Source organism: Acanthaster planci, linkage group LG13 (assembly GCF_054643075.1).
Source record: "Acanthaster planci isolate LZ-2023a linkage group LG13, COTS_SCS, whole genome shotgun sequence".
In the NCBI taxonomy this organism is placed as follows: domain Eukaryota; kingdom Metazoa; phylum Echinodermata; class Asteroidea; order Valvatida; family Acanthasteridae; genus Acanthaster; species Acanthaster planci.
The window spans coordinates 6574017-6587977 of record NC_141789.1 but is presented as its reverse complement, the minus strand read 5'-3'; the positions used below and the strand labels follow the sequence as shown (position 1 = coordinate 6587977).

General features: G+C 38.6%; 1 protein-coding gene across 3 annotated transcripts in view; it reads right to left on the bottom strand.

Annotated features, from left to right (window-relative positions):
- hps1 (HPS1 biogenesis of lysosomal organelles complex 3 subunit 1) overlaps positions 1–13961 on the bottom strand; it is a 103271-nt gene that overhangs the window by 59600 nt on the left and 29710 nt on the right. For all 3 annotated transcript variants that reach the window (XM_022254424.2, XM_022254423.2, XM_022254425.2), the window contains 3 exons: positions 9757–9865; positions 6539–6690; positions 4462–4651 (listed from right to left, as the gene is read on the bottom strand). In XM_022254424.2, the coding sequence (XP_022110116.2) occupies positions 4462–4651; positions 6539–6690; positions 9757–9865 (451 nt within the window). The remainder of the gene's footprint in view (positions 1–4461; positions 4652–6538; positions 6691–9756; positions 9866–13961) is intronic.

Sequence of the window (13961 nt, the reverse complement as noted above, 5' to 3'; positions counted from 1 at the left end):
ATGGTGAACAAGGCACTACTGTCTCACCCATCACTGTCTTGCACTAGCTGGCTTAATGGGATCAGCAAAGTGGCTGCATGGCCTTCCATCAATCAACAGAGGCCTCACAGGGTTCAGAGAATGTGGTACTTCTTCCCGGCCCAGACACCTAAACTGTCTCGAGGGGAATAATTGGTGAAGCCAGAAGGCCTCAAGGAAGTAACGTTGAACCACAGCAAGTTTGGCACTAAAAATGGGCCACTTCGGCTTAGATTTTTGAGGCGGCAACACACAAATTAAACCCACCACCTCCCCATCTCCACCATAATTTTGGACTATGAATTTAGCTTTTACTGGTTTAAGGGCGGGAACTACCTGGGAGCGACATGCAGTTTCCGAAGTAAACAAATAAACAATTTAGGCGACTTATCTCGCAGTGATTATAACGTAAAGTTAGTCGTTAGTAATGTTTCATTTTGTTTTTCTTAAACACTATGCCAAGCACCCTCTTGTTCTGGTGGGGCTTATTCCAACCGCCTGTTCAAGCGGTGGAAAAAACGGCGTGCCTTATGTAAGTTTTTCTTAAGTTGTAAAGGATAAATAGAATCACATGACTATGAATCATAGGACAAGCACCTACTGGTTCCGGTGGGGTTTGTTTGCATGGCAAGTGTGCCAAGGAATTCCAACCTGCTATGCCAAGTGTGGCAAGTCTTTCTGCTAACAACTTTGCCTTTTTCTGCCAAGTGTGGCAAGCCTTTAGCGAGTTTGTTCCTGTTTTTCTGCCAAGTGTGGCAAGTATCTCTTTGGCAAGTGTGCCTGAGTTTCTGCCAAGTGTGGCAAGTATGGCAAGTGTGCCAAGAAATCTTACAGAATTTCTGCCAAGTGTGGCAATAGAAAGTGGCGTTGAAATCGGCAAAAACAAATAAACTTGCCGCTAGAAATCTTTGCCAAAAACCAAAACATGGTGTCTATGTGTGGTTTGTGCACATATAGTTGGAGAATAAATTACAAATGGCAATCAAGGTTCAATTCAAAATAGAAAAACCCGGAGCAGAGACCAAAATCGGTGTTTTCACATTTACGAGTGAAAATAACACAGTCTTCTCTAAAAAAGAGATTAAAGAAGTTTTAAACCAACAATTTGCCAAACATTTAGAAGACCTGAAAGCTCATGAACAGAAAGGTTTGGGCTGGGTCTTTGAAAAAGTAGTGGCGTTTTATGGTGAAATATAATCCAGTCAGTGCTACTTATATTCCACTCGCAAAGTATTTGGCAGTAAAAACTGCAATTATCAACGTTCAAAATAAAGAGGACTAAGAGTGCATTCGCTGGGCCTTGCGAGTGCTTTTAAAATTATATTCAGACAATGTCAAACAACAGTTAGAAACGAATCCAAATTACAAAATAAATCATTAACGAGCGTATCTCAACCTTCACTAAAGAAGACGGCTTAAATTTTACAAATATAAGCTTTCTCACACCAATTTCACAAATTCCACGCATTGCATCATAAATAATTTAGCCATCAATGCATTTGGCTACTCGGAGAAAGAAGGCACTTATGTACTTTACAAACCTAAATGCGAAAAAGAGCCCATGAATTTACTTTATTTTACGCAAGGCGAAACGAGTCATCATTGCTGGATTAAAAACTTTTCACAGTTAATGGATGACGTTGATAAACAAAGTCACAAAAAATATTGGCTGTTCAAATGCCTAACACATTTTCAAACACAAAAAAGATTAGGCATGCATCAAGAAGATTGTCAAGGAATTGACACAGCGGCATGCAAGGTTGAATTACACGCTAAAGGCAAAAATATTCTCAAATTTGAAAATTATAAAAACAAGCAAGACGCTCATATAATCTACGCAGATTTCGAATCTGTTTCGGAACACTTGCCGCCGAAAGAATTAAACACAGTTAAAATGCAAGTTCACAAGACCTGTGGTTGTTCTTATGCGGTTGTCAGATGAAATGGAATTCGCACCGGTCGCGGGACTTACAGAAGTCCAGACACGGCAGTTAATTTTGTGCAATCGCTTTCTAGAGAAGTTGCCAAGATCAATAAAACATTTACCAATCCAAAGCTGATTATTTGGTCGCACGAATTGCGAAAGATTTACGAAAATTCTAACACATGCTGGATCTGTGAAAAATGCATTTGCAAAACTAAAGAATTTCAGTGCCGGTGCCAAGTTCCAAATGAACCAAAAACTAAAGACAAAAAAGCTTCCTTTAGTTCAGTAAACGAAAGCGGTTTTTGGGATTATATTTGCATGACTTGTGAAAAGCCCATTAATAAATTTTGCAAAGTTCGCGACCATTGTCATGTGATGGGAAAGTACCGAGGTCCAGCACACGCTCAGTGTAATGCTAAGTTACGAGGAGTGCCCGGCCAAATGCCCGTTGTCGTGATTTTGCACAATTTAGAGAAATACGACGCTCATTTAATTATGCAAGGTGCTCAAGTGTTTAACGAAGGTACAATTAGCGTCATTGCTAAAAATACCGAGGATTATATTTCATTTAGCTTCGATCAACTCCGGTTCTTGGATTCGTTTCATTTCATGGCGGCGCCGCTCGATCGATTGGTTAAAAATTGTTCCACTTAAGATTTTAACCTGCTCCGCGAAACGTTCCCAAATTCCACGGATTTACTTTTAGAAAAGGCAATTTACCCGTATGAATATATAGACTCGTTTAATAAATTTGAAGAAACAAGCCTGCCCCAACGAGCTGCTTTCTACAGTTCGTTGAGGCATATGTCTATTTCGGAGGAAGAATATTCACTGGCTGAAAAAGTATGGCAAACATTCAATTTGCCGTAATCTCGGAGATTATAAAGATTTATACGTTTAGACGGACGTACTATTATTAGCAGGCGTATTTGAAAACTTTTGCAAAGTGTGTAAAGTAAATTATGGCCTTGATCCAGCCAATTATTATACTTCGCCTGGATTATCTTGGGACGCGTTGCTAAAACACTCCGGCATTGAATTGGAATTATTAACAAAGAGGCGCCATTTCAAGTGTGTGTGCATATCGCTATGCTAAAGCGAATAATCCGGATTTAGAAGATTATAACCCTGAGAAACCGGCGTCACACATCATGTATTTAGACGCGAATAATTTATTATTATAATTATACGGTTGGGCAATGAGTCAGCCTTTGCCTTTAAACACTTTCGATGGGTTTACGATGTGACCAAATTTACTCCAGACTAGATTTTGAAAATTTCCCCAAAAGCATTTAATGAATATATTTTAGAAGTGGCTTTGGACTATCCAAAACATTACATAACAAGCATAACGATTTCCCACTGGCACCAGAAAATTTAATGATCCCAAGTGATTGGTTCTCAGAGTACCAAAAAGATCTTATAGCAAATGGTGAGCGATTTATGTCCATAGATAAAGTCGTATCCACTTTAAACACCAAATACAAATATGTAGTTCACTATCGCAGTTTACAAAAATATCAAGAACTCGGTTTAGAGTTAAACAAGTACACCGGGTAAGGTAATTTAAACAAGCTCCATGGATGAAGAGTTACATCAATAAAAACACAGAATTACGTAAATTGGCAAAGTCTGATTTTGAAAAAAACTTTTTCAAATTGATAATTCAGTTTTTGGTAAAACTATGGAAAATGTGGGCTATCGCATGGATGGGCATTTATTGCGAGACTCGCACGACGCTGACAATTATTAGAAGCTAAATTTTAAATCAAATTATAAATCGACTAATCCATTTAAAGAATGTGACCTTTCATTTGTCAAAATGTATCCCATAAAAACAAAGCTAAATAAGCCAATCTATTGCGGTGTAAGTGTATTAGACTTGTCCAAAACTTTAATTTCTATTATAACACGTTAAAAACGGACTTCGGTTCAAATGTGTGTTTTTTATACACTGACACAGATTCTTCATTAGTTCAAATTCAAACCAGCAATTTAACCAAGTACCTGTGTAAAAAATGTAAACTGTTTAACTTTAGCAATTATCCACTGGATCATAAACTTTACGATCCAAAAAATAAAAAAGTAAAAGATGAAGGATGAATTTGGAGGTCAAACAATTTCAGAGGTCATTTGCATTAGGCCGAAAATGTACTCGATTTTAACCGATTGAGAAAATTTTAAAAAGGCGAAACGAGTTTCAAAAGTAGTGACGCAAAAACGCCCAACTCACGAGGCATATGAAAGTTGTCTATTTGAAAAAACGCAGCATTTCAATAGACAGCAGTTATTCAGATCAGATAAACATTTAATATTCACGATTTTGCAAAATAAGTCTCTCGCCGCTAGATACGAAACTTTACATATTCGGATGGGTACTGTTGTACATGTAAGTGTCTGCAACACAATACATGATACCAGTACATTACATGAACTCAATTTACTTGAAACTGTAAATATGGTAGCAATATCTCTCACATTAAATTCAAACGATAAATTACATGTAAACCAGTTACCCCATCATCTGCACTCAAATATTCATCACTGTTGCTGGAAAGTTGCGGGTTGAGTGAGCTGTCTGGCCATTCACAATGCTGCACGCTTTGTGTCACAAAGCTTTCTGAGCTCTCCTTGGCATAATAGAAGCTCTGTGCCAGAAGTGTGGCTATCAAAATATCCGATGACTGCAATTCAGATGCCTTGCGACTAATGTGAAGAAAACAAAATAAAGGCCAGTGTCTACTAAAATTAAAGGGAATGTTCAATTAAGGTGGGTGTAAGAGTAGTTAGTACTTCATAGGAATGCCATCTTTAGCTTCACTCCTTACCAGCTGTCATGTTCTTCTATTTTATTTTGGCTCAGATTTGGTAATACATGTAGTAGCCTTTCATCTAAGACCATTGTAAGGGGTTTAGCTGCCAAAATTTGAGACATGCTGCAATTTTAAATTAATTGGAACATATCTGTGCATATTTAAACAGCTAAGAAAGAAAAAAACAACTTCTATATTCATATCAAAATTGTTGTAACCCCATGTACGTGTGTGATTTGAGTGTGATGGGGTTTATATACCCCATCACACTCAAATTACGTGCTCAAAAAATTGGGCGAGTGTGGCCAATCGTGACAGTAAGAACTCAGTGAAACCTGACAGTAACATGGTAGGGTCTTCATGGACAGGGAGGCTGTGCCATAAATTTTGAGCATGAAAATTTATATTGCAGGGTTGTAGTGCCTTCAAATTGCATAGACAGTGTATTAACAGCCTCGTAAAGATGGCGTACACATAGTCTTAGTGTACAAATATGTATAAGCATTGTAGTAGGATCTTTATAGACATGGTACAAGTTCAGCTCAATCAGGAAGAATTCTATGCTGTTCCTATGATGTTCTTGGAGGAAAGCAAGTTGCAGAAGAGCAGCATCATGTCCATTCATCTTGGAGGCTGGATGAGAACTAACCGGGTGCACTGTTTCAGCCAATATATATAGGACATGTTTGGAAATGGCTGCTTCGTGCAAATATACCGCACACGTCTTTCACACAGCAACAACAAATAACCATCGTACCATGATATTTTAGGACATAGTTTAATTGTATCAAAGTCTTTTACATCATGGAATGATCCAACTGTATCGTAACAGAGTAAGGACTCACACCAATTCTAATCTGTTGCCCTTTACAGTATACACATGCAGACTTTACATCGTACAAGCGTCTGCTCTTTGATTGGTATACGTCTCATAATTTTCACTGCTTCTTTTTCAATGATGTGGGGGCTTGTGGCCAGGTGTTTAGGGTCTGTGGCTTCCAACCACAGGGTTGGAGGTTTGTATCCAGCTGCTGGCAGTATGTCATGGCCCTTGGCAAGCCACTTCACCCCTGCTTGCGTCTCTCCACATAGGAGTATAAATGAGTACCAGTATTTGCTGGGGAAGCAACCTGCGAGGAACTGGCATCCCATCCAGGGGAACAGAAATATTTTCAGTCGTTTCATGACAAGGAAACTGGAGATAAACACTGGGGTAATGAGCCCAATTGGCTCAGACCAGACTTGCTTCTTTTTTCCACCAATGATGTATACATCCAGTTCTTGTATCTTGCCCCTTTTATTTATTGCCTAGTTTCATTGTTGTTTAATTACATATATTAAGCTGACAGAGTTTTGTTTCCTTTTAAAAGTTCTCTAATCTGAGGAATACACTTTCTTTCTGAAACATGAAAACTTATGACAACCATTCAGTTTCCCTTTGCCATTTAGTTTTTTTTAACTTCTTTCGTTTTCTTTGGTTTTCGTGAATTTTTTGGAAGTTACAAAAGATTCTTCATCTCCCCCAAATTATTTTTTTCATTTCCTTCAAAGGTCGAGTTTGATTTCCTGTTTTGTTTTCTTTTGTCCCATTTATAAAGTAATTGAATACATAATTAGTTCAACTGGATTTTCTCCCATTGAAACATTTTTCACTGTTACATCCACCGTCACTGTGAATTGTGCCATACATGTAGAAAAACACTGTGTTGAATATTTTTTAATCGTGCAGCATTCTGTACTGTTTGTCTCTGCAAATGGGCCCTCACAGGTTTGTACTTACCTTGAATAGAGAGCTAACAACTTGGCATCTACCATAAGCATTGCATGCACAGCATATTTCTCTCCAACAGAGCGTAGTCTGCGTAGAACAGTTTCTAATGCACCAATACAGATTTCATTGACTGTCTGGTTGACCTGTAGTCTCTCTATTGCCTATAAATATAAATAAAATAATCATGTGTATCATATTGTACCGCTACCATGAGCTTATTGTGTAAAATATTCTGTTTTTAGACTAGTATTATATTCAGTTCAAATAACAATTACAAACTGCTGTGATGAGGTATGCCATTTTGTGTTGCTGCAAAAGCACACAGAAACTACGTGATAAAAACTAATTGATACATATACATGTATGTAGTTAACTGGAAATTTAAGATCATGGCCATAAGATCAGGTATCTTTTCAGCTTCATGTAGGTTAGCCAACCAAAAACATTTCATCCTCTCTTACAAAATGCCCCTAGCATACACATAGTAGTCAAACTCCATGCTCAGATTTGAATGTAACTGCCAACATCTATGCAAAATAGACCCACAAGTTGGAACCCACAATTCCAAAATCAAAATGTGCTTTCTTGCTTTTATATGGAGGGATGATACAGGTGGCCACTTTATTTCAGCTGTTTATAAAAAGGTTCAGGCAGTGTGAATTAAATTCGTTACAAGATGGAATTGAACCTCTTCTTCCACAGAATTACAGGGCAAAGAGAAGACAAACCCCCAAAAAGGACAGGATGACAGAATTGTTAATTCACACTCTCTACTTTTCGTTTCCCATTGCATTGGGGGAAGGTGCTTTGCAGGAATAAAAATTGAATACATGTACATGTAATTTCAGACCTTTTTCAATCATTTGGATTAAATAATCTGCCCCCTTTCCCCAAACACACTTACAAAAAGGGCACAATATACATTTCTCTGTTCTGCAATCAAACATGCTCATTTCTGGAAGCACTCAAATGCGGAAGTGCGCAGATCGACGCTAAAAGTGTCGTATTGGGATCCCTCTATAGTAAGCAGTTCAAAATCGGATGGATGTACATCCATGGATTAGCCAACAAGATAGTTTTATCTGCCCTTCCCCAAAATACATCCAAATATTAGTTGAACATTGCGCCGTCTAAATGCAATCGTGGAGTAATAGAACACATGTAACTGTTTATACAAAGGTTCAGGCAGTGTGAACACATGTAACTGTTTATACAAAGGTTCAGGCAGTGTGAACACATGTAACTGTTTATACAAAGGTTCAGGCAGTGTGAACACATGTAACTGTTTATACAAAGGTTCAGGCGGTGTGAACACATGTAACTGTTTATACAAAGGTTCAGGCAGTGTGAACACATGTAACTGTTTATACAACGGTTCAGGCGGTGTGAACACATGTAACTGTTTATACAAAGGTTCAGGCAGTGTGAACACATGTAACTGTTTATACAAAGGTTCAGGCAGTGTGAACACATGTAACTGTTTATACAAAGGTTCAGGCAGTGTGAACACATGTAACTGTTTATACAAAGGTCCAGGCAGTGTGAACACATGTAACTGTTTATACAAAGGTTCAGGCAGTGTGAACACATGTAACTGTTTATACAAAGGTTCAGGCAGTGTGAACACATGTAACTGTTTATACAAAGGTTCAGGCAGTGTGAACACATGTAACTGTTTATACAACGGTTCAGGCGGTGTGAACACATGTAACTGTTTATACAAAGGTTCAGGCAGTGTGAACACATGTAACTGTTTATACAAAGGTTCAGGCAGTGTGAACACATGTAACTGTTTATACAAAGGTCCAGGCAGTGTAAACACATGTAACTGTTTATACAAAGGTTCAGGCAGTGTGAACACATGTAACTGTTTATACAACGTTCAGGCAGTGTGAACACATGTAACTGTTTATACAACGGTTCAGGCAGTGTGAACACATGTAACTGTTTATACAACGGTTCAGGCAGTGTGAACACATGTAACTGTTTATACAACGGTTCAGGCAGTGTGAACACATGTAACTGTTTATACAACGGTTCAGGCAGTGTGAACACATGTAACTGTCCACCTCTATGCAAAATAGGCTCACAAGTTCAAGGTTTTTGTGAACAACATACCCCGAGTTAGAGACCCAAGTCATATTAATAAGCTCTAGCACAGGAATCTAGTAATTTAGTGGAATGCATCCCTCAGTCCATTATCATTTTCAGGCCTCTATCAGGCCCCTATCAGGTTTTAAATATACTCCATAACATTTTTATACCTCCAATGATTCACAAAAATTAAAGCTTACGAGCATGAACAATGATTAAATTTCAAGATGTATTTTTTGCGTTGGGGAGATGTTAATTATTTATAACGGGTTTGCCCTTACCCAACGTATATTAATAAACACTGTATGCTCAGTGCTTGTCCAAGAGCTTGCGAAAAAAACCTCACAAGGGTACCGCAAACTATTTTCAGTGGTTAAGACGTCTTAACCACTCGACCACCGGCAAGCTCAGTGGTCGAGTGGTTAAGACGTCTGCACTAGTAAGCAGGAGGTCGTGGGTTCGAGTCCCACCCGAGTAAGCTTGTGAGGTTTTTTCGCAAGCTCTCGGACAAGCACTGAGCATACAGTGTTTATTAATATACGATGGATAAGGCAAACCCGTTATATATAATTAACATCTCCCCAACGCAAAAATACATCTTGAAAATAGTTTGCGGTACCCACTGCTTCATTTGACTCGGACCGGCCAGCCGACCCCGGCAAGCTCGGTGGTCGAGTGGTTAAGACGTCTGCACTAGTAAGCAGGAGGTCGTGGGTTTGAGTCCCACCCGAGTAAGCTTGTGAGGTTTTTTTCGCAAGCTCTCGGACAAGCACTGAGCATACAGTGTTTATTAATATACGTTGGGTAAGGGCAAACCCGTTATATATAATTAACATCTCTCCAACGCAAAAATGCATCTTGAAAATAGTTCGCGGTACCCGCTGCTTCATTTGACTCGGACCGGCCAGCTGACCCCGGCAAGCTCGGTGGTCGAGTGGTTAAGATGTCTGCACTAGTAAGCAGGAGGTCGTGGGTTCGAGTCCCACCCGAGTAAGCTTGTGAGGTTTTTTTTCGCAAGCTCTCGGACAAGCACTGAGCATACAGTGTTTATTAATATATGTTGGGTAAGGGCAAACCCGTTATATATGATTAAATTTCAGTTGGGAAAACATTTGCCGGAGCATTAAACCAACCTCAACCAGGAAGCATTGCTCTTTGTTGTATAGTTCGGTCCATGTGTCAATCAATCTGGTTAACTCCTCCCACACACGTTGCCTCTCTGTAACACTGTCAGGGCGAAGCCTTGAATTGATCAATAAAATAATAATCATGAAATGATTACATTACATACAGATCATTTAAATGTACATGTAAGTTTCCAAAACTGACACACATCAAAAAATGACTGAGCCAAAGCTACAAAATGCATCAAAGAATCAACTACATAGTGTATATGTATTTCATGTCTGTAAATTCACTTTGCACTGGGAAGTCTTCCATGCACAATTACTGGTACTACATAATCCCAAAAAGATTGGAAAATTCAGGACTATTAGAGCTGTTAGACAATTACACATACATGTAGAAGTAAAATGTTAATATGAATTGACCAATTGAGTCAATTCATTTCAGTGACTTTCATTGCAAGCGCTGGTCTTTGTTCTATTTAAAAAAAAATGCTGTTTTCATATTATTTTATTTTACATGTATTTTATACCAAGATTTTCTGGTTCTGCTGTTGAAACCAGCAGTCTAAAGTATTGTATCCATTTAGCATTAGTTTTATGCTGCTTGAGTGAACTTTGTTCGGAATGTGTACATATACTTCAGCCTTCATGTAGGTTTCAAAAGCAAACCCCGAGAGATCCAAAATTTTGTAAGTTATTAATATGCTCAATAACAAATACTGAATTTGTATCATGCATTTTCTCACTACAGCATTTAAGATTTTTTAAAAATTTCTATGTTTCAAAATGATGAATATGCACACTACAGTCTAACTTAAAAATTACATTCCCATTTTATTTCCAAAACAGTTACAAAGGCTTGATGTGCTGTGTCCTTGCAAGCCTGTGGCCTTGAAAGTTACTTTGTGATATCAGTAGTAGAGACTGGTATTTACTGGATCAGCCCCTCTTTCCCACTTTCCAAATCAGCGCGGGACTTAACCCACTTCCTGGATCAGCCCGGGACTTCCCCCAAACCCTGTGACCCGCCATCCCAAACTAGCAATCGCGGAGCTCCGAACACAAAAAAGCGGAACTTCCTCCAAAACTCGTGACCCAACTCAGCGTAACTTCCCCCAAACCCGCATAAATTGTGTCGAGTTGGATGGAATGGATCATGTGGTGCTCGTAAACGGCAAGCATAAAAAGCTGAGGCACGTGCGAGAAAACGAGCCACCGCCCGATTCAGTGACAAAACTCGACTCTGATTTATACAAAATTGGACAAATTATTGAATATGACATTGATGTCAAAATAGAAATCCCACCCAAGTTAAATAGATGCGGCCGAATAAAAATGAGAAAATGAGATGGAAAAGCCGGGAAAATCAGAATCATGTCAACCCAAGTATATATCGTTTCAGACGACCACGAGCGTCTCAACGCCAACAACTGCGATTCCAACGTCACCTGTGGCCCCTTTGATCCGAGTTGATTAATCTTTTCAAAACCAATTTTAAAGAAGGCACTCACGTGAGTCAATGCAGCTCGCCCATTTTTTATCATCACAACGGTCAAAATAAACACCTGTTGATTGTGACGATAGAACCCTATTACGGCATAACCCCGCTTTACAAATACAGCACTTGAGATAAAACGCTGGAAAATTTAGTGGGTCGGCAAATTTGCTATCAAATACAGAAACCTACAACAAACATACTCGATCACATAAACTTAGCCGTTTATAGGTTTATCGAATCTCAAGAGTCTAATCTCCTGTCTAATACCATAAACGCCTACAAAGCCAGTCGCGACATTGATGATTTGAACAAGATCGAATACAGTGTATGTAGTTAAACCACCTTACACGGCTAAGAACCAAATGTATGTTAGAATAGATCCCTATGCCTCTCTATTTGATCATCAAAAGAGACCCACTGACACGTCAAATATCGATAAATTTATCAATAAGAGATGCGACGCGCAATCATTTATTTGTCCAAAAGACGTATACTATGGTACTCACTGTTCACTGTCGTGCGGTGCCAGCATTCGGTACAGAGTGACAGCGGCAATGTTGAAAATTAGAAACAACAGACTAATTTCAAATAAGTAGCATATCTGAATCTCCCGTAAAATTAAAAGTCGATTAAATTATAAATCAATTGAACCTCGGTTAATCCTCGGAATAACTGAGGTTATAAATGAGGTTATTTTCACGTCATTCGTTCCTTAAATAAATTGACTATTAATAACAATGACAGATGCAGAGATTTATTACCTTTTCAGTATAAAACCCAAACCACAGCCACCAGGGCCACCAAGACCCCATGAAATTTGTGACCATAACATGCACGAAATAGACGACATGTATGTTTGTAAAATTTGCGGTTTGGTAATATGTTTTAAACCTTCATACACCCCACAAAACATTGTAGATATATATTACGAGCATCACATTTTTAAAAATGACCACCACCAAAATCAAGAAAGACTTTGAAAGAGTTAAACATTGAATTGCCCGGTGAACAATCGGGTCGCATAGAATACGTGTTAAATCAAGTTTTTGATGGTAATATCTCTAGAGGTAAACTGTTTAAGGCTCTAATTGCGGTATGTTATCAAGAGGCAACTTGGGAGGACGATTTAAAAGTAAAAGATTTGTTTCAAGTTTTGGATAAGTGCTGAAAAAATGCCCTCGACAAATTAAACCTCGCCAAACAAGACTTTTCAACAGGTATGTAATAAAATGGAGACTCACACGTTTTACTTGACCAAAAGCGAGCAGACGTTTAAATTGAAAGATGTCAATAAAAACACCAAAGGCGAGAAAGTCGTCAGAGTAAGGAATATTCGGTTTGAAGCTGGATATTTTAATGTAACAAACGCACTGAAATTGAGTGGGATACAAACTTGGACGCTAGGCGAACGACCGCCTGGAATATCTTTAGAGGAAAGAAGGGAACTATCTCCCAATTCAGAATTAATACAAACAGCTAAAACCAGATTGATCCAAGCAAATAAAAGAGGCACTTTAGCAGAAGAAATCAGAATCATCGCTGAGGAAATTGAGCAGCTAAACCAAGAAATCGCAACTTTAGAAGAGCAGTTAAACCAAAGACAACCATCAGAAATGCGAGCTCGTTTAGCTTATGGTATCAACGATAAAAAAGTCAAATCAGTTTCATTGCTCGAGGGGCAGAGACAAGCTTTGGATGAAATTTATGAAGGGAATCCCCCAACTTGACCTATAACAAACTCCCCCGTACAACCCACGAGACCCAGAAGAAAACTAAATAAAAGCCTTTTTTTTGACGGGGCTAACAGAACCTATATACGATAGACTTCATTCTCTAAGCTCATCTCAACCATTACCTGAGGGTCAAAGAGGAAGCATCGTGGTATCTCTCGGTTATTATAACATGGACTGGTTTGAATTTTTGTTAAACTCAATTCCAGGCATTTCTTTAAAGGTTCACGCAGAATCTAAAAGGGTGACTTTGGCCATTACGGATCCCAATCTCAAGTTGCAACTAAATAAAGAAGTGTCTAAGCTATTGAACTTACCCAAAATAAAACTTTTACCCAACGTTATTTATGAAGGCAAGTATGATTTAAACCCCTTGAAACTTGCGTTTATTCATTGCAAACAGTTAAATACATTTGCCAACTTTTACAACGGGCAGTCTTTAGACTTCCTAGACGTGATATTGGCTTGGGCAGTATTTCGAAATTACCGAATACCGCGGTTTTGTTTTTAATACCAAGCAATACCGACTAACAATCCAAGAATACCGGAATACCGACTGCTTTTTGTATTACTCATTGGCACATGTACACAAGTCATGTACATGTATCAAAGCCCTACAGGTCGGGAATAAAAAATCAGCTGGTCTTCTGTGTCCGCACTGGACTTTATTTTCCGAAGATTTTTATTGGTGGATCAGAAAATGCGAATGCTGCTTGTGCTAGCCTTGTGCTGTCTTAGGGTCTTTTTTGTCCTTTATATACAACATGTACAAGTATTGTGTGAAAATCTATCTAACCGAAGCCAGTATGTGTGTTATAAACTATAAAATGATTCCATAAATCTGCATCTGTTCAACATCCACGGCAATCAACGATCTTTTTTATTGTTCTCACATTCGTTCCAACCATACGAAAAGAAAAGCAAAAACCTGATTCCTCACTTGTCACTGCTTGTATTTTGGTCATTGCCTTCTGCAATGAATA